At 40.6% G+C, this 25,553-nt stretch overlaps 1 protein-coding gene across 2 annotated transcripts in view; it reads left to right on the forward strand.

The window, feature by feature from the left end:
• The window catches only part of LOC137240148 (uncharacterized), a 1,574,936-nt gene that overhangs the window by 57,143 nt on the left and 1,492,240 nt on the right, over nucleotides 1-25,553 (forward strand). Inside the window, exon 2 of one of the 2 annotated variants that reach the window (XM_067766087.1) lies at nucleotides 1,509-1,785. The exons of the other annotated variant lie outside the window; for it this stretch is intronic. Within the exon in view, the coding sequence (XP_067622188.1) occupies nucleotides 1,775-1,785 (11 nt within the window). The 5' untranslated portion in view covers nucleotides 1,509-1,774. The remainder of the gene's footprint in view (nucleotides 1-1,508; nucleotides 1,786-25,553) is intronic. 2 annotated transcript variants of the gene reach the window in all.

Below are 25,553 nucleotides of genomic sequence, written 5' to 3' on the forward strand. Positions count from 1 at the left end.
AAGAGGTCATGACAATCCTAACACAGATCCACTATCTGCCACAGAGTACAAATACACCCCCCCCCCATAAAAAAAAAAAATTTTTACGAGTATAGAATTCTTCATTCCGTCAACGAATATAGAAAAGCGAATTAAAAACGATTATCCTTTTTGATCACCAAAAGTAGACACATTTGATTCGTCTATGAATCCAAAGGTGATTGAATAACCAGATTCAGTTTTGATCATCATAGGGGAACTCAAATACCTAAATGCTGAGTTGAAACTCACTAAAACGAAGCCGCAGTGCTTTGCGACACTATCTTGCACGGTCATATGGCGTCGATCCCACCCATAGGCGGTCGCATTCGCGTGAAAAACGTCAAGGAATGTCATCAACCTCATCGATTTATGAGCTAGCGAAAGACTTTGTGAATTCAGCACATTGATACACGCCTTCGTCCTTCAATGAGATTAGTTGATACACTAGGCTCAAAGTCGATAATAGCTACACCACTCTGTGATCAGGGTTGCGTTATGTACATTTCATTTTATTGGTTTATTGATATTATTGTCACATACATTCGCATGACTTGCGCCATGGCGACTCACACTATTAGTTATTGGGTTCTTTGTACTATCAACTACCTAACAACCTACATATAATGTTTGCTTTTAGCATCGAAGCATCTACTTTCCTATCTATACCTACAATGGTACTCTCGCAAATCGAAATGCAGAACTTAACAACAAAAGTTACTCTATCGCACCCGGCGTTTTCTTTTAGTAAACATATCGATACAAACATAACACGTTAAATCTATTAGAAACAAAAGTGAGACATTTAAAGTGACTTACAAGCAATACATGGTATGTATCTTAATTCCAGCTGGTTAACCTCTCATCAGGCGAAAAGCGTGCAACACTGAAGCTCGTTTTGCTATGCTCCTCCATCTCAGAAGCAGGTGAGACGCCGCTCATTATGCTGCTGCACTGCCTCGTCAACCTACATGAAAACAAATACTCAATTATCATCTAGCACCGTATGGAAATAGGAAACTGCTTACTTGTCTTAACCTTTGCATTAACGCCCCCGTTTACGTTAAAAGGTTGGCTAGTAAAATTTTATGATGAGCACCACCACCAATGGGGTTGTGTTTGGGCTGGTGCAATAAAATCGCATGGTATTAATCTTGTACCCGGAGGATTAAGTTGGTAAAAAGCGTGTTGGCCATTTGTGCCCGGTTCAGCCCAAACAATTGGTGCGCTGCTGTGGTCCACCACCTTAGAATTGGTTTTTGTTATGAACTTTCCATTACTCTCCATGTCACCTTGTTGAAAGTAAGCCGCAAATCGATGCAAATACTGATAAAAAGCAAGCAATGCATGGGTCTCTGCGAATTTGCTCCCTTTTCCTCTTATCCTTGCTTGTTTTACTTTCATTTTAAGCCTCCCTCTAACTCTTACGCTTAACCTTTTCCTAATATTGTTTTTAATTTTTTCCTTATTTCCTTTTATCATACCTACAGTTTGGCAAAGGTATCAATCGTGCGCTTTATTTGTGGTATTAACTCAAGTGAGGCGGTTAAGGTTTTATAAATATCATTCATATTAGATTCAGTTGGCGAAGTTGTCATCACACAGTCGAAGTGATAAATGGATTGGTAAACATATCGCATGAAACGTAGACGGTGTACAACTGTCATTTTGGATGATGGCTGTGATTCTGTTTTGCCTAAACGAACTAAATCTTCCCCAGCTTCTTTGAGTTGAGATACTACAGCGCCTAATTGGCATGCTTCAAGAGTGAGTAAAGATGAATTTCCGTAAAGTTAAAAATCTTCTTCCTCGTTTACGCGGCTTATTATAATGATATTCTTTATAATCACAACTAGCCTTTACCCGCGGCCCCGTCCGCAAGGAGAAAATTAAATATATGGGCTATACACGTTAGCCTGCTTATGAAGTTATCTGTTAAAAAAATTTTTGCTGTCTAATGCATTTTATTTTTGTAATTGAGTAAAAAAAAGAACTAAATGAGCTAATAACCTGATAGGATCCCAAAATGATCCCAAAATTATCCAGAAAGATCCACGAAATGACCCCGACGCTATCGCGCACGGATCCCGAAAACCATCTAGAAATGCCACGGAAGGGTCCCCAAAAGTTCCCGGAATAGTCCCTAAAAACCCGAAATGACAACGACGCGATTCTGGACTTATCCAGAGAACCACAAAGAAATGATGCCTGAAGGGCACCCCAAATGATCCCGAAATTTTCCCGAAATGACCCTGGCAAGATCCCGTACGGATCCCGAAAACCATCCTGAAATTATGCCGAAAGGCTCCCCTAATTATCCCGTATTAGTCCCGAAAAAGTCCCAAAATGACCCCGACGGGATTCCTGACGGATCCCGAAAAGCATCCAGAAATTATGCCGGAAGGGACCCCAAATGATCCCGAAAAAGTCACGAAATTACCACGGCGGGATCCCCAAAAACTATACAGAAATTATGCCGTAAAGGTCCCCAAATGATCCCCTAATAGTCTCGAAATGGCCCTGCGGGCTCCCGAAAACCATCCAGAAATGAAGCCGAAAAGGTCCCCAAATGTTCTCGTATTAGTCGCGAAGGAGTCCCGAAATGACCCCAACGGGATCCCGGACGGAGTCCTAAAACCATTTAGAATTGATGCCGGAAGGTACCTCAAATGATCCCGTATTAGTCGAGAAAAAGTCCCGAAATGACCCCGACGGGATCCCGGACGGATCCAGAAAAACCATTTAGAAATGATGCCGGAAGGCACCCCAAATGATCCCGAAATGACCCGACGGGATCACGTACAGATCCCGAAAACCATCCAGAAATGATGCCGAAAGGGTCCCCAAATGATCCCGAAATAGTCCCGAAATGACCCCGACGGGATCCCGGACAGATCCCGAAAAACATCCAGATATGATGCCGGAAGGGTCCCCAAATGATCCCGTATTAGTCGAGAAAAAGTCTCAAAATGACACTGATGGGATCCCGGACGGATCCTGAAAACCATCCAGAAATGATGCCGAAAGGGTCCCCAAATGATCGCGAAATAGTCCCGAAATGATTCCGGAATAGTCCCGAAAATGTCCCAAAATAACCCCGACGGGATCCCGAAAACTATACAGAAATGATCCCGGAAGGGTCCCAAAATGATCCCGAAATACTCCCGAAAAAGTCCCGAAATTACCCCGGCGGGATCCCGAAAACAATCCAGAAATGATCCCGGAAGGGTCTCGATATGTTAATAAGGCAGCAGGCGCATTGGAGCGAATGAAAAGTTACATAGAAACATACAGGTAAAGCTAATAAAAGCGTGCTAATAAAAACAATTGAAGGAGGGCGGATGGCGGGAGTAGAAGGAGAGGACCACTGATCGTTCCTCCAAAATTGTCTAGATCTCGATCTGTATGTGCCAGATACCAAAAACTATTGATTTAGGAGAAAAGTTATATTGAGTTATAACAATTTTTAGATTTTACATCAGAGGGGGAGATAAAGGCCCTCGACTTATTTGACCCCTTGAGTCTGTGATATTGGTGAAGGCCAGTATACGTAAAGTTATAATGTGTAAAAATTATTAAAAAGTAATTGCTCGAAGGCGTCGTGGAACCCCCACCCCTCTTTCCATGTTCGAAAAAAATTTCGCTAGTAGACTATTGTCTGTGTCCCAAATTTCATCAAAATCCGTGTAGCCATTCTGGCGTGATTCAGTCGCAAAGACGAAAAAATATAATAATTAAATTATAACTCTTCCTAGGGGGCGGGGACCACGCCCCTTTTGAAAAATATATAGCTAGTAGATCCTTCTAGACTATTGGCTATATGTGTGCAAAATTTCATCCAAATCGGTCCAGCCGTTCTTGCGTGATTGAGTCACAAAGGCAAACGTCTGGACAAACATCCAAACATCCAAACATCTAAACATCCAAACATCCAAACTTTGCCATTTATAATATATATTAGATTAGATTAGATTTCGTATTGCATGGCAGAACGATCGTAGTGTTTTGTTTGCCCTTAATGCTGCGTGGCTGATGTAGGTACAAACAAGTAAATAATACCTGGGCCATAGAGTTACCTTCTAACCAGGATACTAGACATGCGAATAACGCATCGAAAGTGCCTAATAACTCTTCACTACTCAAATTACAAAATTTGTATCTGGTTATAAATTCTTTAAGATGGCCGCACCTATACGGGACACATACAATTCAGCTCTATGTCCTTGCTTATAATGACTTTTTAAAGCAGAAGGTTTCGATGTACAGAGTATACACCAAAGGTATTTTGTTCAGTCATACGACTATAGACATTTTTACTTTTACGTTTAATTTAGCCGGCCCTCTTGCACAAGTTTTGCAAAGGACATCTCAACGTTTTCGCCACCCCAAATTCTCATCTTTTATCACATGCACCACCGTCAAAGGAAGAAAACTTATCTCTAGCAAATAGACCACCAGCCATCGCTGGTGAAGATATTGGTTGTGTGGCATCCGCACTTCTTGGCGCTGTGCGTCGTTTGGTGCCGAGCCAGCGAAAACTCAAGTGCCAATTAAATGCTCCCCAATGGTTTTCAAATGTTTTCGTATAACTAAAATGTTCATCGGATTATACCTATAACTGGTGCGACTACACTGGTACGCAGCAGTGGCTCTAGCCAACCTCGCGTACATTCGCAGTGCGCATCCAAAAAGGTGAGCACATCGCCCTCAGCCTGTTCTGCGGCCAGTAAACGTGCTGGCATTAATCCACCACGTTTTTTGTATACGCAACAAGCGTGTTGCCACCTTGAGCACGTTGATAGAGGCCACTAAGTGCTTCTTTAGATAAGTGCGATCGCTAGCATCATCAACCAATATGATTTCTTTAAGTAGTTTCCGCGGCGACCGATTGATAACGCTGGTTATTGTGTGCAACAATACCGACCACGCCTCATTATGGAAAGCTATAATTACCGTGTTGTGGACATTTTCGTGATGACATATTTCTTATCGCGACGTTCTCCTATTCTGTAATCTTTCAACGCGCGATTCAAGGGTATGCGGTCACCGGCCAATATATTAAAACTATTTAGTCTAAAAAATCTTTGCGGCAGCTTCCGCGAGCTGATACCACACTGGACGTCCTTCAGCACCTTCGCCGTCAATGGGCTGGAACAGATTTATGCTGTAATCATCTGCAGTCATATTTCCCAATATATCGCCTTCACTAAAACAAGGCGCCACTATATTCCTCGGATGCAAGAGCGCGCGGCGGTGGGGTTGCGGTTTCGGATGGACTGCTTCCGGATCATATCCTTGTATATATATGAATTTATGCTTAGAACAAACCTAAAAAATGCAAAAACAATAGAAACAGGTAAAGTCGCCATAGCTTCTTCAATTGTTGAAATCTCAAACCCACCACTATGTGTGTGCTTCTATTAAGCGCGCTTCTTACTAATAGTGAAACTTTTCCGTACTCTGATCGGTTCGTTGTTGTTATTGAATACCAGGCGATGCCTGACTGACCGGCACTGTAGTGTTGATGACATTACCGACTCCGGCTTGTCGAATATTTTCTAATACTGTGATTGCTGCAGTAGCGGCGTCGTTCAAATCGTCTGTATCTTCTGGCGTGTCACAAAGTCCGTTTATTTTCAAGCGCTCGGCAGTACGTAACAAACCCTGCAACTCAGAGTCAGTGACATCAATTTCGCCACGATAAACAAAATCAATTATGGTCTTTAGATCTGTAATTATTATGTCGGTCGGTAGTATGATAGTTGGATGCTTGCAAGGATTTTCGAAAAGAAGTTTTTGTAAATATGACGAGCACGCAGACAATACAACCTTATGTACTTTTAGGCAGCCATGCTCACATTAAAGGGTCACATCAACAAAAGACAAATCCTCGCAGTTGCTGGAATACCGATGTCATGGTACTCTAGTAATTGTCCCAACGAAGACTAAAATATTGGTGGCTTCCGGATGCCATCTTGGTGCCACTGTTTCTCTGAGTTTCTATCTCAGCCTGTTTTAATCTAATCTTTTTACCATTGCTGAATGAAAGCAATTGTGTGCGATAGCAAAAGTCCTTTCCCATACTCTCGATATATTCTGCTTTACGACCTGCTACTACCGGTTCCAAAGATCATATCCTTTAGATCTGTTGGCCGAAATGAAACAAAAGAATAAGAACACAAATTACAAATGACAAGTGTACCGAAACCTGCTGGTACTGATACAGACACATATATATATATATATATATATATATATATAAATATGTATATTTAATTTTTATAGAAATTTGTTACATCAATTTATGTGAGTATTTTTTACATTTTTGAATTTGCCTGTGTACAGGGTTGTTAATTTTATACAAAAATGTTTCTGTTTCTTTGCATAAATAAAAAAGATAAGGCCCAGAAGAAGCTAAGAATCGTTAGCGAAACGTCGGGCATTAAGTGAAAAATTTTCATAAACCTGGTTTTTTAATTTCACTAGATGGATCCATAATAGCCTACGTAGAAAAAAGTCATCTAAGAAGAATAACTGGATTAGCTAAATAATAAAAAAAGAATAAGAAATTAGAAAATTTATAAAATTATCAAAAAGGAACGATACTGGCATACTTACCCAGCACACGTTTTTTCTTCGTAATAAAATTCATTCAAAAATGTCTCTATACTCATTTCCATGAATGAATGACATTTTGAATGAACGAAACAAGGTTGCCACTCGATGACATATGCGCTTTTCGGTTCCCGACAAGAATACTGACTATCATATGACTATCATCTGATTGTCAGCAATGTCAACCTAACGATCAGCGCCTCATACAAACTTTCTATCACAAACTTAAGGGGACTTGCGCAAATGTGATGTAAACAACTGTGTACGTGTGAGTTTTTGTCTCCTTCTTATACACCAACATGGCCTACTGATTAAGTATATAGCCGTACTGCTCCCTCTCATTCCTTTTCCTGGATCAGTGCTGCCACTCTAACTATCAAAGAGTGTCATAAATGATAGCTTACTGTAGATATCAGGTTTGACTGTTATACTATCATAAATGACCATTGTTATATTCCACCAAAAATGAAACAATGCTGTTTACTTTATTTCATTACGTTTTTAATTTTGTACGTGATAAAAGCATACGTGTTTCTTATTTGTTTAAAATAAATAGTTTTATAAGAATTCGAGTTCAGAATGTTCAATTTAAATTCAGAAAATAACAAAACAACACAAGAGCGCTTTCCTCATGCGGAAACACATTTAAAAACGAATCACCACTAACCACTATTATTTTTCGCGTATAAATTTTTTGAGTGCGCCCCCCACACATTCCGACAGCTTTTGGTATTTTTTAATATTATTTTCGATTTTTTTTCTTTTAGCATGGAGCTTTGAAATGCTCTCTTTTTCATTTCTTAAACTTATTTTTTATATGGTTTTCGTCGGTTGAAAATGACGGAATTTAAAAAATAACAAAACAACCGTGATAATCATTTGATTGTCCTATGACAGTCAGTAGTGACAACATATTAAATCGGGTAAACTGTTCTCGCATACATAAAATTCCGTTGAGAATTATGAATCTGTCTCACATGCATATTGGTATCTGCTGTATGTTCTTTTGTTCTGTACCAGGTGTCCGAAGCTTTCCCAGTTTGAGTCCTTTTTCATGGATTATAGGCTGTCGTTGGGTATATGCGGACATGCGTGAGCGAACAAAGGAACATACATAAATTTGAGTATCAATGTTTACGTCATCGCAGGATCAGCATTGTCAATTACAAGTGTGAGTGTATTAGTAAAACTATCAGCGTTTCTTGTAGGGTTCTTACGCAGTATACACATTGCGCGCGATCCCATGGGACCACAAGTCGGATCCGTGGGATCCAACAAACTCGAGTGTTAGTACCCGAACAAAAAAAACAACTAACGAAAACCCCGAATATACAGCCTGGTTCACTGAAAACAAACGCGCCAGGTTGTATTTCGATAGTTTTTTTTTGACATTCGGCCGTTTTTTTTTTCTTCTTTATTATTTTTTTTTTTTTTGACAAAAGTTTGTAGTTTGAAAATTTGGTGCACAATCAGCATCAATCTTCTTATGAAAAAAGTGAACCACTCGAGACCGAAATAATTTTCGCGTGTTATTTGCATTGATTTTATTGTTAAAAATGTTAATGCAAAAATAAAATGTAAAACACAAACAAAACATGTCAAACTCACTAATTTTGGGGGAACAATGGACTCGCTTTCATGATAGAAATTGTTTTTGTGTTTTGAAATTCCGATAAAGTTTCTTCAGTCCTTTTAGCCTGGAACGCAAGCAAGAATAAAGTAGTGTCATATATGCTTGATATACTACAAACAAGGGGGAAATTAAAATTTTTAGAAAAGACTATCAAATTTATGTCGCGTCAGAACTCAGACGCGAGTTTTCCCTAAATACGTTCATGACATGACCATTATGTATCATTATGCTGACCAATGGGCAGCACCGCACAGCTATCTCACTCAACTCTGTGGTAGAGCTAACAGCTGATCGTTCCACTAATTACCGCACCCGGTAAGGTAGTCTATTCCCACCAGGGTTGTTTTGAAATCAACAAACACACCACAATGTGTGCTTCTCACCCCAAAATTGCCAAAATCAACACAAATAGTGTTCCAGGTAGGCGAATGAGGAACACTTTTATGCCTTTAGCACATTTCGTTTTAACGACGTCACTTAAACGACGATCTTATTAACCAGTTCTGAGTCACAAAGAGCATTGAAAATACACGGGTACCGCGTGATACCATATTTTACACAAATGATCGCACATATAAACACTGATTGCCTGCATCAGGAAAGGATACAAATGGGAAAAAATACAATTGCCTTACTTTATGTTCGGTAACCTTATTTTCACTGTTTTCGATTTTTTCAATATAAAAATTTTCACTCTGTTGGAAATATTCAACAAAATAGAATGTACATTTAGGCGTACTATTTAAATAACGGTTTTTATAAAGGTCTAATAGTGATTTCAACCACAACAAGCATATAAAATCTCTGCAGAATAACCTAATAAGATTATGCACTCCACATGAATCCCTTAAGCTGGAGTCATTGGTGCCGTATGTCGTATCGCTGTATCCGTATCCCTAACGTAATCAGCTGTTTATCGTTACGACGGTAAACCAAAACCCAATTGGTTGGCTACGATACGGTTACGAACTTAGCAGCACCAATAATCGATTGCATTGATTCTCATAAGGTTGGTCGAATCAGCTGTTATAAGGTTACCGATACGGTTACCGATAAAGCACCAATGTCTCCAGCTTTATCCCGAGTACGCCAACCACAATCTCAGCCAATAAGCTCCCAGTACCTGTTCATATGCCACCCAACCCCATGTAGTCAAAACAAGTAATAACAAATTCCCGTTCCAGAATGACGGGCTTCTCGGTCAAACGCAACAAGACGGAGCAACGCGTTGACTCCTTCACCATCTCCTGCCGGTTGTGCCATAAGAATCACGGGATACGACTATGCCCGCTGTACAGGGGAATGTCGGCAGAAGAATGCCTCCGGGCCGTCCTCATACACCGGCACTGCACCAATTGTTTATCGCCGTTCCATCGGCTGGAAATATGCCCCAGCCGCGACCGTTGCCACCGATGCCGGGAGCCACACCACACTACGCTGCATATAGAGGATGAGCAACCGCAGCCACGCCCTACCTACCACGACGAGGAAGCAAGCGCCGACGAGCGCTTTCTATCCATATCACGGAGGACATCCGATCATGGGCACAACAAGTAGCAGATGAGGAGGAAGAGATGGAGTAGATCGCCAGAAGTGCCGCAGCCTTAGCTATCGTCCCAGCTCCCAACGGTGAAGCACGATCCTTTGTTGCTGCAACACGAAAAGCGGACAGCAGTCCCGGACCGGAAACGCGAACAGGTGCAAAAGAGACACGGAGATGGCGCGGAGACACGTCCTTTCCGCCCATCGCACCACAATGCCAGTGGGCGACGGGGCGGCGCGGAGCCGCGTCCGTTCCGCTCGACCCGACGCTCCACTGACAAAGCGGCCCCGTATCCACGCCGCAAGGAAGGTCTTGACACATGTCTAGTCCCACGGCAGGCGAACCCAACCGGCTTCCGAACAGGGAGACTGCGGACAACCAACGACGCGACGACGATTACCCGATCATTTATAGCTACTGCTCCTACCGCGATCGTGCGAATAGAAGCAGGGGGTCGCCTCCGTTTGGTGCGCGCCCTCCTTGATCCCTGCGCACCGACGTCCGTGATAGACGCGCACTTAGCCCACGACCTCCAGCTCGAGCGGCTTAACACGGCCAGACTTACGAATGGTACCTTAGTGTTACGCGGGAAGTATGGAATTACGGACAGGATCACAACTCAGGCTACCGTGGTAGCACGGCATACGCGTCTGAGCCCAACCGCAACGATTATCTCCTCGATCGCCTCATCGTTTCAGTTCATGAAACTCGCTGACCCGACGTTTTATCGATCCGCGCCGGTGCTGCTAACACTTGGTGCCGACGTCTGCGCCACCATCATGGTCAGTGGCACAACCCCGGCTACGGTCAATGGGCTTCTCATGCAGCCCACTATCTTCGGACTGGTAATATCCGGAGCTTTCCAGCAAAAATGTTCTGGCATCGCTCATTTAAAGTTATTCTGATTTCTTACTAAGTTCAAAAGTACATCTAATCAACCAGGTGTATCAAAACCAAGCAACCCCACGTACATGAACACTAACGTTCTCCTCTTTCATCCACAGTTCAGCGAGGCTGCATTGTTGAAAGCACGGATGTCCGCCGGAGATCGTACTTACCATACAACCATACCTACATATCATATTTTTAATTTATTTAGTTTATCCTGCCTTGGGTAGGTTGCTGGCGCACTCACCGTGTTTCAAGATGCTCGCCGCAAGGGGGCCGGCATGTTTAGGCCACCAGCCTAAATATTTCGGACGACCCTAACGCGCGCATTAATTAATTTAATATCGGCAACGGCTAACACCAACTGAGAGCTAACTTTGAAGGGGAAAAACTCAACGAAAGTTGGCTATCGGCAGGTGCCGCGGACTTGTTCGCGTTCTTGGTTCCTTCTTCCCTTTTGGAACGTTCACGAGCCAGCAACTAGCCCCAGGTGAGTAATATAGAGTCAAATCTTTTCCACATTTTCATTTAAATATTTTTGCCTTAGTAATTTGAGAGTGTCATTTTAATTAATATCGAGAATTTGAGATTGTCATGTCAATTAATATTCGCACTAATAATTTTCGTACTTGTTAACTTGTCAAGTACATTGCGAATTGTGCAGTGAACTAATTTCATAACTTTATCATTCCATTACTCTCGGCAAGTAAATCACTTTCATAAATTGGAGTTTGTCATTTTTAATGTGAATAAATTATTCTATTTCGTGCATCTAATCTTTCATTTCCATTGTTGATAAAGTGAATAAATATTGTTATCTACTCGGTACTAATTTTTCTTTTTATTTCTTTTATTTGCGTGCGATCGCGCCTCACGACACGGGCGCTACATTCCCCCCGCAACACTTACAAACAGAAAACATTTGGTTAATTCGTTGTAGTTCTATAAATAGAACAAAAACAGCAACAATACCAGTTTCTCTGAAACTTCCTTATAAACATGCATAACTTCAACACATAATTACATACGAAGTATGTGATATGTAGAAGATTAATATATGCAAAAGACGGCAATTGGGAAAATCTTTACAACCACTAAGGCATGACGTGGCTGAATGCGTTTGTAACCATTTGAACTATCGTAGGAGAGCGGGTTCGAATCCCACTCCCGGGAGAAAAGGCTTTGAAGAGATTTACAAGGTATAATCGAAACAGCTGTCGCCTTGTCCGTCCTGATGTCACGTTGTTTAAATTTTTCTCAAATTATTAAATAAATTATAAAATAAAAAATTGTTTGAAATAAATATTTTCATACATTTAAAGCAATACGGGCAATCCCCGATTAACTCTTACAAACACAAAATTTGGTTAATTCGTTGTAGCTCTATAAATAGAAAAAAAACAGCAACAATACCAGTTTCTCTGAAACTTCCTTATAAACATGCATAACTTCAACACATAATTACATACGAAGTATGTGATATGTAGAAGATTAATATATGCAAAAGACGGCAATTGGGAAAATCTTTACAACCACTAAGGCATGACGTGACTGAATGCGTTTGTAACCATTTGAACTATCGTAGGAGAGCGGGTTCGAATCCCACTCCCGGGAGAAAAGGCTTTGAAGAGATTTACAAGGTATAATCGAAACAGCTGTCGCCTTGTCCTTCCTGATGTCACGTTGTTTAAATTTTGCCCAAATTATTATATAAATTTTAAAACATTTTAGTTATCTTTTGGAAAGACGACTATTTACAGTTCATACGAATTATAAACCATTGACCACTGCTTTAAATTCAAAAACAGGACGAAGTCCCATTCAAACGAGACATTTGGAATTCATAGCACAATTCACTGATGACATACAGTATATTAAAGGAGAATCCAATGTTGTAGCGGATACACTGGCCAGAGCCTTTGAAGTTAGTGCAATACAGAATTCGGAACTGAACTTTAAAATTTTACAAATGGAACAACAGAATGATAGTGATTTAAACAAGCTTATAACGGGTCCTGGAGTGCATGCACGACAGATGGAATCTAAGTGTTCTTTGCCCAGTCCACAAGAAGGGAGATACTGCAAAATGCACCAACTGTCGTGGAATCAGCCTTCTTAATATCGCATATAAGGTCCTTTCAAGTGTATTGTGCGAAAAATTGAAGCCCACCGTGAACCGGCTGATTGGAGCTTATCAGTGCGGCTTCAGACCTGGTAAATCTACCATCGACCAGATTTTCACAATGCGCCAAATCTTGGAAAAAACCCGTGAAAAGAGAATCGACACACATCACCTCTTCGTTGACTTCAAAGCCACCTTCGACAGCACGAAAAGGAGCTGCCTATATGCCGCTATGTCTGAATTTGGTTTCCCCGCAAAACTTATATGGCTGTGCAAAATGACGCTGAGCAACAACATCAGCTCAGTCAGAATTGGGAAGGACCTCTCCGAGCAGTTCGAAACTAAACGAGGTTTCAGACAGGGTGACCTCCTTTCGTGCAATTTCTTTATTTCTTTAATTTGATGCTGGAGAAAATTATACTAGCTGCAGAACTTAACCGCACTGGAACAATATACTATAAAAGCTTGCAATTACTGGCATATGCTGATGACATTGATATCATCGGCCTAAACACCCGCGCTGTTAGTTCTGCTTACTCCAATCTGGAAAAAGAAGCGGTAAAGATGGGTTTGATGTCATGTACCTGCTGTCATCGAGCAAAGAGTCAGCGCATACGCGCCTTGGCAACCACGCTACTGTTGGCAGCCATAATTTCGAAATAGTAAAAGACTTCGTTTATTTGGGAACCAGCATCAACACTACCAACAACATCAGCACTGAATCCAGCGAAGAATCAATCTTGCCAATAAATACTACTTTGGACTAGGTAGGCAATTGAAAATTAAAGTCCTCTCTCGGCAAACGAAAATCATACTCTACAAGTCACTTATCGTACCCGTCCTGCTATATGTGGCAGAAGCATGGACCATGACAACAGCAGATGAAGCGGCTTTGGGAGTGTTCGAGAGAAAATTTTTTCGAAAGATTTATGGACCTCTACGCGTTGGCGATGGCAAGTACCAAAGAAGATTTAATGATGATCTGTACGACCTGTACGCAGCCATCAACATAGTCCAGCGAATTAAAACGCAGCGGCTGCGCTGGCTAGGCCATGTTATCCGAATGACAGATGATGCTCCGGCCAAGAAAGTGTTTCTATCGGAACCCGCCTATGGAAGCAGAGGTAGAGGGCGGCCCCACTCCGTTGGAAGGACCAGGTGGAAAACGATTTTAACTCCCTTGGTGTAACCAATTGGCGCCGGTTGACGGAGCGAAGGAGCGACTGGCGCGCCTTGTTGGACGGCCATAACCGTTTAGACGGTTAAGCGCCAATTAAGTAAGTAAGCAGGTAAGTGCACACACATTATTTTAATTTGATTTTGTTTCATGTCACTTCGTTTCTATATTATTATTCTTAGATTCCACTCTTCACTCTCCCAATAACACTTACATTTGTCTCTTTCTAACCATTCTTATATCTATTTTATATATGTACATTATATAATTTTTTTCTCTTGGTACATAAATTAGAGTTTTAAAATTGTTTTTTTTTCTTTATTTTTTTGCCTCTTTTCAGCAATCAATTAAATAAATTTTTAAGAAAATATAATAATTAAAACAACAATGCATAAGCGCACAAAAATGAGGTTATTGAAATAAAATATGAAAATTTATGTAATTTTTAAGGTAAATCACAGTTTAAAGTGGGATTGCAATTTTCGCACAAATGGGTAGAACACAAAGCCAGGAAATTCCTGTTCACGATACCACAGATCCTCATCTTCTCTTGCACTTAGTTTTGAAACCATTTCAGAAACCAGGAACCCCGCAACCAGGAAGTCTGCAAATCAGGAACACCATTGCAATTTATTTTTAGTTCTAAACGATTTACGCGATTTTTATTTTATTAATTTTTGAGCAAACTTGTCTACTTTCAATTTGTCGACATGACTTTTTCGATCGCAAAAAAAAAATTTTTTTTTCCAGGGTATACATTTACTTCAAACTTTTTCCACGAGAAGACCCCGCTATGTCTCTATCCGAAGCTTTTATAGGCACGGAAAAATAAGCCAAAAAGGTGGCGAGATACGAAACAGAGATAATTAAATAGGGATGGAGGTAGATACTTATATACGTTTGCCCTTTTTTAGTTGTTTTCTAGGACATTATCTGACGGTAGATTGTGTTTTAACCCTTGCATTCCTTAATATCTTTTCCGTGGTACCACCCTATCTTACCATGCATATCTTGCAATTGATACATGGAGTTTCCTTTTGTGGCGAGAACTGTAGCTTAACAAAAGCGGGTGCTAGCTTGGTGTTAAACTTATTCGCTTTGTCGCTCAGAACGAAATTACGCCGATATACATTTTGACCTACACTAAATGGTTTCACTCTGCTTCGGAGGTTGTAGCGTTGAGCTGATTTCTCAAAAGCGTTTTCTATGTTTTTGGCCTACTCAGTACGCATGAGTCGGAGTTTGTCTATTCGGTCTATTACAACAATTTAAGTTTGCTTTCCTAGGTGGGCGAAGAATTATATTTGTATAATTTACTCTGCTGGCAGATATCACAGCGAGAAATGAAACTTTTAACATCATTTACCATCGTGGCCAGTAGAAATATAAACGAAGGCGTTCTAACGTTTTTGCCATACCAACATGGCATTTGTTTGGAGGACAATGGGCCTTTTCGATAGTGTCCTGGACTAGTTCCTTTGGAATCCACAGTTTCCAACATAAAACTTCTCTTTCTTCATTTCCATTCGCATATTCTGTGCGCTTATACACTTTATCGGCTTTGACCTGCAGGTCTGGTAAACTACTCTGAGCTTCTTGAATTTTCTGTTTTAATTTATTGTACTCGTCGGAGCTGAAAGCTTTCGAATCTAAATTGACTGCTGACAGACAGAAATTTCTCCTAGCTCATCAAAGTTTTGCCTCGACAACGCATCGGGCACGATATTCTGAGAACCACGTCGGTGCTCAAACCGATAATCCTGTAGTTTGAGTGATCAGCGTGCTAATCTACCACTTAAATCGGAATGGTCAGTCACTATCGTGACATCTTGGCCTTCGACGTAAGCACGGAATTTTTTCAAGCTAAAAATAGCTGCTATGCACTCAAGCTCGGTTACGCCGTAACTGCTTTGTGCGTGATTTAGTTTTTGCGAAAAATACGCGATGGGAACTTCTACACCGTCGTCATTAACTTGGGCCAAAACTGCTCCTACACCTAGTTTGCTAGCGTCACATTGAAAAAGAAAAGGTTTACTATAGTTAGCATTAGCAAGTATTAGTGCAATAACAAGGTTTTAAGAAACTCAAATGCGGTTTGGGCATCTTCAGTCCATTTAAAAACTTTGGCCTTTTTCAGCAAATTTGTCATTGGTGCAGTAACTGCAGCGAGGTTCGGTACAAATCGTCTATACCAACCAGCCATGCCAAGAAATCGGCGTAATTGCTTGATAGTGGTTGGTTGGGGATATTGTATAACCGAATATATCTTATCCGGGTCAGTACGGAGTGTACCATTCCCTACAATATACCCTAGGTACTTCACTTCTCGCAGACAAAATTTGCATTTCTCAATATTGATTGTTAAGCCCGCGTTTCTTAATTGATATGCAACTTCCGACATCGTCTTCATGTGAGCATCAAAACTTTCTGATACGATGAGTAAATCGTCAAGATATACGAATACACTCTCTCTTAAATTCGATGGAATCACGCCATCCATTAATCTACATAGGGCCTGAGGGGCATTACATAAGCCAAAAGTCATTACGCGATATCTATACAAAGGACGGTTTGGTACCGTAAAGCAAGTCAAATCTCTGCATTTTTCCGATAATGGAATTTGCCAAAATGCTCGCCTTAAATCGAGCGAAGATATAAACTCAGCTTTTGGTAAGCGACTGAGTATCCCATCTCTGTGGGGTAAGGGGTAAGCGTCTTTAATAGTTACGCTGTTTACTTTGCGTGAATCTAAACACAGACGAACTTTTTCACCTTTACGGACTAAAACAACCGGACTCGACCACGGACTGTTGGTTGACTCCTCAATTATTCCCAACTCCAGCATTTCATCTATTTCCCTGTGAACTAACTTTTCTATGGCAGGATAAATAGGAAAGTATCGTTGTTTCAACGGACGGACATTTGGCTCTGACTCAATAACGTGCTCAATAAGGTTGGTTTTGCCAAGACCTTCCTTAGCATATGACGGAAATAAAACTTTTGTAATTTGCAAACGTTTTTGTTGCTCAGTTGTTAGGGTGTGCATATTATTTAAAACATCAGTTTTATTATTATCGGTGCTTACACAATCGATTTGGCTTATCAGATGGCGAGCTATTTGGAATACGATCCAGAAATCTACGCCCAAAATCAAATTTTGCTTCAAGCTAGGGACAATATAAAAAAGTAGTTTTGATGTTTTGCCTTTATAGGTAATGTCAAATAAAGAGGTACCAAATACAAATTGGTCATTGCCATCAGCAGTTCGTATCGATGAACAATGCTTGGTTTTAATATTTTTATCCGCGCAGATCTTTTCAGCCAAGCTGCTGCCTACACAAGAAACTTACGCTCCCTTATCGAGCAAAGCTAGATGAGTTTTGTTAATAATCTCTATTTCGGCATATGGGCGAAGTTCTGACGAATGCTTTTGCAAAGAACATATTAAATTGTTTATCCCTTTTCTACCTGCTTTAACTTTTCTCCAAAATTTACTTGCCCGTATTGCCGAACGTGATTTAGGTGGTGTGCCCTTTTCGATATTATTAAAAATGTGTTTTCGTTTTTCTTGGTAAAATTTCAAACGATCTTGGTACGGTACTAAATGTCTTGATTTTGGTTTATAAAAATTCTTAGTTTCAAGATGGGGCTTAATTACTTCTGGCGAGGAACCGTTTTCGAGTCCTCGCTCGCTTGCAAGTTTCCCGACATACACTCTACACACGTAGGTTTGTACACGCCTACACTACCACAACCATAGCAAAATATTGTTCGCTCTGCCAAGCAGTCGAAGTAACGATGCCCTTCTTTGCGGCAATTCCAGCACATCAGCTGATTATTGCTCATACGCCGGGTCACCTCGTTGTTGTTGTTGTTGTAGCAATGCTCGCCCCACCTAATAGCCGCGACCGATCACAAATTGTCATCAATATCCTCTAACGGGAGTCCAAGGAAATTTGCCGTTTCAACAGGGGTGGACCATAAGGAAAGGGGTGTTAGAGGCGTTGGTTCCACATTACAATTAAAGAGATGGTTGGTGTCATGTGGGGACACATTGCAAGCGGGGCATACATTTTGTATGTCGGGGTTGATTCTGGATAGGTAAGAGTTTAACCTGTTACAGTATCCAGAACGAAGTTGAGCAAGAGTGACACGCGTTTCCCTGGGGAGTATGCGTTCCTCTTCTGCGAGTTCTGGATATTTTTCTTCAAGTACTGGATTCACCGGGCAATTCCCGACATAAAGGTCCGACGCCTGTCTATGGAGTTCACCAAGGACCTGCTTGTGTTTTTTCGCTTCATACGGCTGGGTTCTCAGGTGCCGTATTTCCTCAAAATGCTTACGGAGATGACTCCTTAGGCCCCTAGGCGGTGCTGGTTCGTCAATCAGATGTCTGTTGGGATGCCCAGGTTTCTGGGTATTCAACAGAAACTGTTTGGTCAGCATCTCATTTCTCTCCCTGATGGGGAGTATTCTCGCCTCATTATGCAGATGGTGTTCTGGGGACATAAGAAGACAGCTCGTGCCGATTCTGAGAGCAGTATTTTGGCAGGCCTGTAGTTTCTTCCAGTGGGTGGTTTTTAGGCTTGGCGACCATATGTGTGACGCGTAGCACGTAATCGGCTGGCTAATTGCTTTGTATGTGGTCAAGAGCGTTTCTTTATCTTTTCCCCAGGTACTGCCAGCAAGGGATTTGAGGATTTTATTACGGCTCTGAATTCTTGGAACAATTGCGGTTGCGTGCGCACCAAAATGTAGATCCTGATCAAACGTCACACCCAAGATTTTGGGGTGTAGGACAGTCGGTAGCGTAGTGCCATCGACGTGGATGTTCAATATGGTCGACATTTGGGGCGGCCATGTTGTAAATAAGGTCGCGGAAGATTTAGTCGATGACAATGCCAGGTTTCGCGAGGCGAAAAAACTGGAGAGATCAGGGAGATAGCCGTTTATTTTATCGCATAGCTCATCGATCTCTGGGCCTGGGCCTGTGGCCATTATTGTGCAGTCATCGGCGGGATGCCCGCCAAGGGGAGCGTGCCTTCCGTAAGGTCATTGAATCCGCCTCGGCACATTTAATTCCCGCCGGGAGAATTCCCGAAATCCGGCCCCACTTCCCGGCGGAGGCCGCGAGCTTAGCGAGGGAACGCGACCTTATAAGACAGCTTGATCCAGGCGACCCCCAAATAAGGGATATAAACCAACGCATCAGATTGCTTGTGGACGAACACAAGCGGGCGAAATGGGAAGAGCACCTAAGAGGTTGTAACCTCTCTACCGGTGTAGGTAAACTTTGGTCCACCGTAAAGTCCCTATCGAATCCGACTAAGCACAAAGACAAAGTTTCCATCGCCTTTGGCGATAAGGTGCTGTCGGATGCGAAAAAATGCGCGAGCGCTTTCTGCCGACAATATATAATGCATCCTACGGTCGACAAAGATAGACGGAGAGCCAATAGACACGCACATAAACACAAATTCAGCGCGTCACCAATTACCATCATCGCTAGAGAGGTTGAGGACGCCATGGGTCGCGCTAAACCATCCAAAGCCGGGTCACCTCGTCAACTTCAATAGCGTCTTCCAAGCTATCTTCTTCTATTTCGTCTACAATGTAAACTTCGTTAACTTGCTTACGACCAGACGTATTTCGATATGGGGTCGACAAAGCAGTATTACTTCAAGACGACTGTCTAGCGATTTCTTGAAGTAAGCTTTCGTATTTAATGCATAACTCGCGCAATTTAGCTACCGAAGGAATGGAAACGTATAAGATTTGTTGTCTCAAGCGAGGTCTTAACCCTCTCTGTAATATTTCTACAAGTTCTGCCTCTGGGATAGGAATGCTCAAGTTTTCTGCAACTTTAAAAATAGCATTGCTGTATTCATCAAAGGTTTCGGACATATTTTGCTTACGCATACGTATTGCCTCTTTAATATCCGTATCAGTACGGTGTGCGGCAAAATGTGTACGGAGAGCTTGACAAAGATTAAGCCAAACAACGCGATCTACTGAGCGTCTGTAACGCCAGTACCAATCTTTGGCCTCCTTAGTAAACGCGCTTTGGACATGTTCGCGGAACAAAGTGAAATTTCCTCCGAGGGTATCGATCACCTGTGACTCGTCTCTATAAATAAAATTTTCAACTGATAGACGATTGGAGCCATCAAATTTGATGTTCCAGTTTGAAATAAGGTTGGCAATTTTGCCAGAATTAATGACGTTTGATATGTCACTACTGCGCGGAAAACCTACATTAGAATGCCTGTAAGAATTTCCTTGTGCATGCATATTTAAAGGTGCGCCACCATGTTGACTAGGGCCATTAACAAAATCCGGTGGATCTTGTGGCCAATCAACTAATGGTGGTAAATCATTATTTTGTGGAGGTTGCAAGTTTACGTTTTGCAATCTAGATACAATATTATTAACGGATTGATCTAACCGCTGCTCTGACTGAGCAAATCGGGTTTCGAAATCTTGTAATAAATTAGCTTGTCGCGCGGAGATAACGGCGCTGACAATATTTCGGATTCTAGTGTCTTCCGGTGGCGTAACGGATATGTTGTTGCTGTTGTTTTGTTCCATGGTTCTTGCTGGTGATTGTTGTGACTGTTGGGATTGTTGGAGACCCGAATTCCCTGCGGCTGCTTGTGTTTCAGCTTGTGTTTCAACACTAGTTTCTGCCGGTTGCTGCTGCTGTGGTGCGGCCGGTGAGGTAGACTGTCGCTCTTGAACAGTGGGACTAGTTACCGATCTAGTTTGTGAACGAAGAGGGTATGTATTTGGTCGAAAGTCATTGGGATTGCATTGTGCTCTACACTGAGGAAAAGTTGTATTGTGCTTTAGCCAATTCAAAACACAAGACCGATGGAATTTGTGATTGCATGCAGTACGCACAGCATCAGAAGTCAAGGTAAAGTTTTCGCGGCAAATTGTGCACAAACGGCTTGGGGTTAGTGGCGGAGGTGCATACTCATCACTGCGACGTAACTGCATTGTGCGTATATTAAAAAAAATTGCAAAAAGCTTTATAGATATATATATGTATGTAAAGATATTAAAAGTTTATATGAGTGTGTATTTATTCAAAATACAGGAAAAAAATTCCGAAAAAAAAAATTTTTTTGTTAAAGCAAACTCATATCAAATATGGTCTTACTCTTCAATTGTTCTTGTTTGCTTTGTTGTTATACGGCCAAACACATTTGTGTACTTTTTCACTTTCATGTGGTGTGAAAATTTTTGTTGTTGCGGTACGTGTAACACACGCATTCCAACTTACAACAAAAATTTGATGGAAATAAATCTTGATCCTTTAAACATACAATAACGTGATTCTACATTCAAGTGGTATTTAAAATATGCATATAGCCAAATTCAAAATAAATCCAAGATGAAAAAAAGAAATACCGAAAAATACGTCAGTTTTATTTGCAATTATGTGGTCAAAGCTACTGGTATGGTTAATACGACGTGAATTTATCTCATCGCTTCAAACTAAATTCCAAATACCAATGGCTACTAAACCTGTCCTACAAAAATAAAAATGAATGAAAAGAAGCAAAATTCGTATAGGACAATGGTTTGTGTGTATCATTTAATAAAACAATTGATTTGATATTTAAAGATTTAATTTAATTTTCACTTGGCGTGTGTGCACAGCTAGATTGTTCAAAACGGAAGTCTGTGTCTTACAATTGGTGTACTAAAGTTATCGAACTAACATAATAGGAATATCTTATAGTATATGGCTTACACCTAGTTCACACACTCAATACATGCTCTTTTTTTTTTTTTGAATTTCTAATTTTTAATCATCATGAAAACCATATAGTTTGGGAGGAATAACTAGACGTTCACTTCGTGTTTGATAGTATGGCTGTGAACTGCTTGTGCCTGCATCCATGGCCTCATCTCTTTCAACTGTATTACTATTATTTTGAGGTATTGTAACTGACTCATCCCCTACAAAAAATTTGGTCACAAAACCTAATCACGCCCATGCAAATGTGACTATGTATATAACCTATGGCCGTAAAATGACTAGTCAAATGACGTGGAATGACGAGAGCGTTTTTGCAGGGTCGTTACTTATTACCTCGCGAGTCACAGGCATACTATTTTCATTTAACGAGCAGGACGGCGCTACTGATTCTCTCTCATCATTCCGCTCAAGCCGCGGTGTACGTATCGGCAAATTTACATTACACTGACTCATGCCTTCTTCAAATAACATTTCAGGATCTCTTACACTATTCTTACTTTTTGCTATAAATCTTCGATTACGTCTAAAATAATTATTATTATTATCTTTTATTACATACGATCTTCCATTAATGTTTTGCACTATCTTGCCATAGTGGCATTATCTGTTCGTTTTCTTAAATATAATTCTATCGCCTAGCTGTAATTCCGGTAATGTCTTTGCATTACGATCAAAATAATCTTTCTGCTTTTTCCTGTTTTTTTTTAATCCTTTCCCCTATCTCTGATTCATCTATTGAGTTTCGGAACAAAAGTAGTTCTGCTGTTGGGAGTTTTATTTTTATCAATCTACCGAAGAATAATTGAGTTGGAGCTAACTGCAAATCTGCCACTGGGGTGTTATTATATTCTGGAATATGATGTTTAAAGTTATCCTTTTCATTGGCTTCAAAACACGTTTCAACAAAACCTTAGCAATTGCTACTCCTTTCTCCGCTAATCCACTGCTTTGTGGGTATCTAGGACTTGAAAACTTTACCACAATATTAGCATCATTAAAGAAGTTTTCCATTTCTAACGAATTAAATGGGTTGTTGCCGCAGCGGATTGTTGTGGGATATCCTACTTTCGTGAACATTTTTTTCAACGTGTCGATTACACAGCCAGCGGTTTTATGTGCAAGATTTTCCAACAACACAAGGTTAGAGTATGCGTCGATCAGGGAGATATAATATCTGCCCCCATATTCAAAAATATCAATTCCTATTATTTGAAAAGGATATTCAGGGACGTCGTCTTGTCTCAATGACTCTTTTGCATTATTACGTCTGAAAGTTTCACACACAAGACATGCCAGGATTAGTTATTTAATGTGTTAAGTCATGTTTGGCCAAAAATACAATGATCTGGCTTTTGCTAACGTTTTTTCTATTCCGAGGTGTGGCCTGTGCAACCACCTGCATACAACTGGTTGTAACGAGGTTGGAATTATTAGTATATGATTTTTAAGCAACATTCTATTTTCGTAGTGGATTTCAGACTTGTATTTGTGAAACTTTTTGCTTAGCTCATTCAATTGGTGATAGCTGGGCCATCCCTGTTCCACGTATTGACATATTTTCTTGTAATCCTCATCCTGCTCTATATTCTTACAATATAAATCATAACTAGATTTCGATATGCAAACTTTCCCGGACAGCGTATGAATAACTCCCTTATGCTCGCAATTTCAGCCGTTTCACCTAAAGGAGCCCGAGAAAGGCAATCAGCAACCAACATTTGCTTACCGGGAGTGTAAACTACCCCCATCTGTGGATATTTGAGCAAAAACATGAACATAGCCTGCAGCCTAGGCGTGACCTCATCAATTTCTTTCTTCAGAAGGGATTCGAGCGGCTTATGATCACTCTGTACTAAAAATTCACGACCGTAGAGATAATAATGAAACTTAATGCAGGAAAATAATATAGCTAGCAACTCTTTCTGTATTTGTGCCCATTTCTGTTCTGATTTACTGAGAGTTCGGGACGCGTAAGCTACAGGATGTCCCTCTTGAAGTAAAACGCAACCTAAACCATCTTTTGATGCATCTGTCTGCACCACTACCGGTTTTTCCTTGTCATATATAACTAGTACTGGGTCAGATGTAATGATATTAATGAGATTTTGAAATTCATCTTCATGAGCATCAGTCCACTGAAACTTAGCGTTGTTATGCGTTAGTTCACGTAATTTTGCCGATTGTTTTGATAAATGCGGAATATATGCCGCCAGAAACTTAATCATGCCCAAATATCGCATAACATCCCTTTCATTTTCTGGCTTTTTCAGCTTGATTATAGCTTCGCGATATTTGTCAATTGGTTTAATTGTACCTTTTGACACTACACGACCCATGAATTTCATTTCCGTTTGACGATATTGAATTTTATCTGGATTGAATCTTATACCTTTGTCAATTGCTCGCTTCAAGACTGTTGCGAGAATCTCGTCATGCTGATCCAGAGTTTCAACCACGATTTCCATATCATCAAACAATATAATATGACACCGGGAATATCGCGAAATATTTGACCATTTCTTTCTGAAACATTTCTGGCGCACAATTTAAGCCAAAGGGTACGCGATTGAACTTATAGCGACCAAGCGGTGTCATAAATGTGGTTAAATTTGAGCTTGGTTCATCTAACTCCATTTGCCAAAACCCACTACTGAGATCGAGTACAGTAAATGTACATTTGTTTGCTAATTGACTAGTTACATCGAAAGTCGGGATCAGAAAATGCTCTCGTTTTATACACTTATTTAATAGCTTTGGATCCAGACACACTCGAATGTCATTTTTCTTTTCCACTAACTGTACATTATTTACCCAGTCCGTAGTGTGATTGACTGGAGTGATAACTTTATTCCCCACCGTCTCATCAATTTTGCATTTAAAATGCTTTAACAAACTTAATGGTATTCTTTTCTTATAATGCAGACAAGGTATAGACCCCTCCTTTAGTGCTATTGAAACAATTCCTGGAAATTTACCTAATCCACTGAAAACAGTACTATATTGCTTAATAAAATCACTCTTACTTAACCGCAAAATTGATACACTCACATTATCTACAACAACAAGCTCTGCCTCTTGTTCCGTATTCAAGTCAGGATCAGCGCATTTTAATATTACTGTGCCAGGAGTTTTTATTTTATTACCACTATAATCGTACAAGGGATAATCATTACATTTGTTAATGAATTTAGTTTTAAATTTTGAAAGATGTTTGACAGGAATGGGGTGTTTTGTATATAATATTTCTTGGTCCACTTGCATGTTCCATTATTACTGGTATTTATTCTATAAACATGAACATTACCTACTAACCTGGTTGATATATTTGTTTTATTACAAGCTTTACGTTCATCGTTCCAATTATAGTGATCTCCTACTGAGTGTACCTGTCCATGCTGCTTGATTAATCCGGGATTTGCTCTCTGTCCGCTGTTTGTTGTCTTCTTATCCGTTAATTGCTGGTTTTTCTTTCCGCGACACATTTTCACAAAATGACCCTTTTTTCCACAACCTCGGCAGGTTACTTCCTTTGCTTTGCACGTATTTAAATGACCAGTTGTAAATTGTTGCCCGCAATTGTAGCAAAAACGTGTAATTGCATGCACAGATTCTTCGATTGCGTTGATGGTTTTGGAATTTCCCTGTTCCAATAGCATTTTGTGAGAATTTGCAGCTTCGTATAACTTACACTTCTCAATTATTTTTTCTATTGGATCATCTCTCCCATCAAGCAATTTAAGCTGTAGTGTTTTGTCATATACACCTAAAATGATTCGGTCTCGTAAAATA

Source organism: Eurosta solidaginis, chromosome 2, assembly GCF_040869045.1.
Source record: "Eurosta solidaginis isolate ZX-2024a chromosome 2, ASM4086904v1, whole genome shotgun sequence".
Classification (NCBI taxonomy): domain Eukaryota; kingdom Metazoa; phylum Arthropoda; class Insecta; order Diptera; family Tephritidae; genus Eurosta; species Eurosta solidaginis.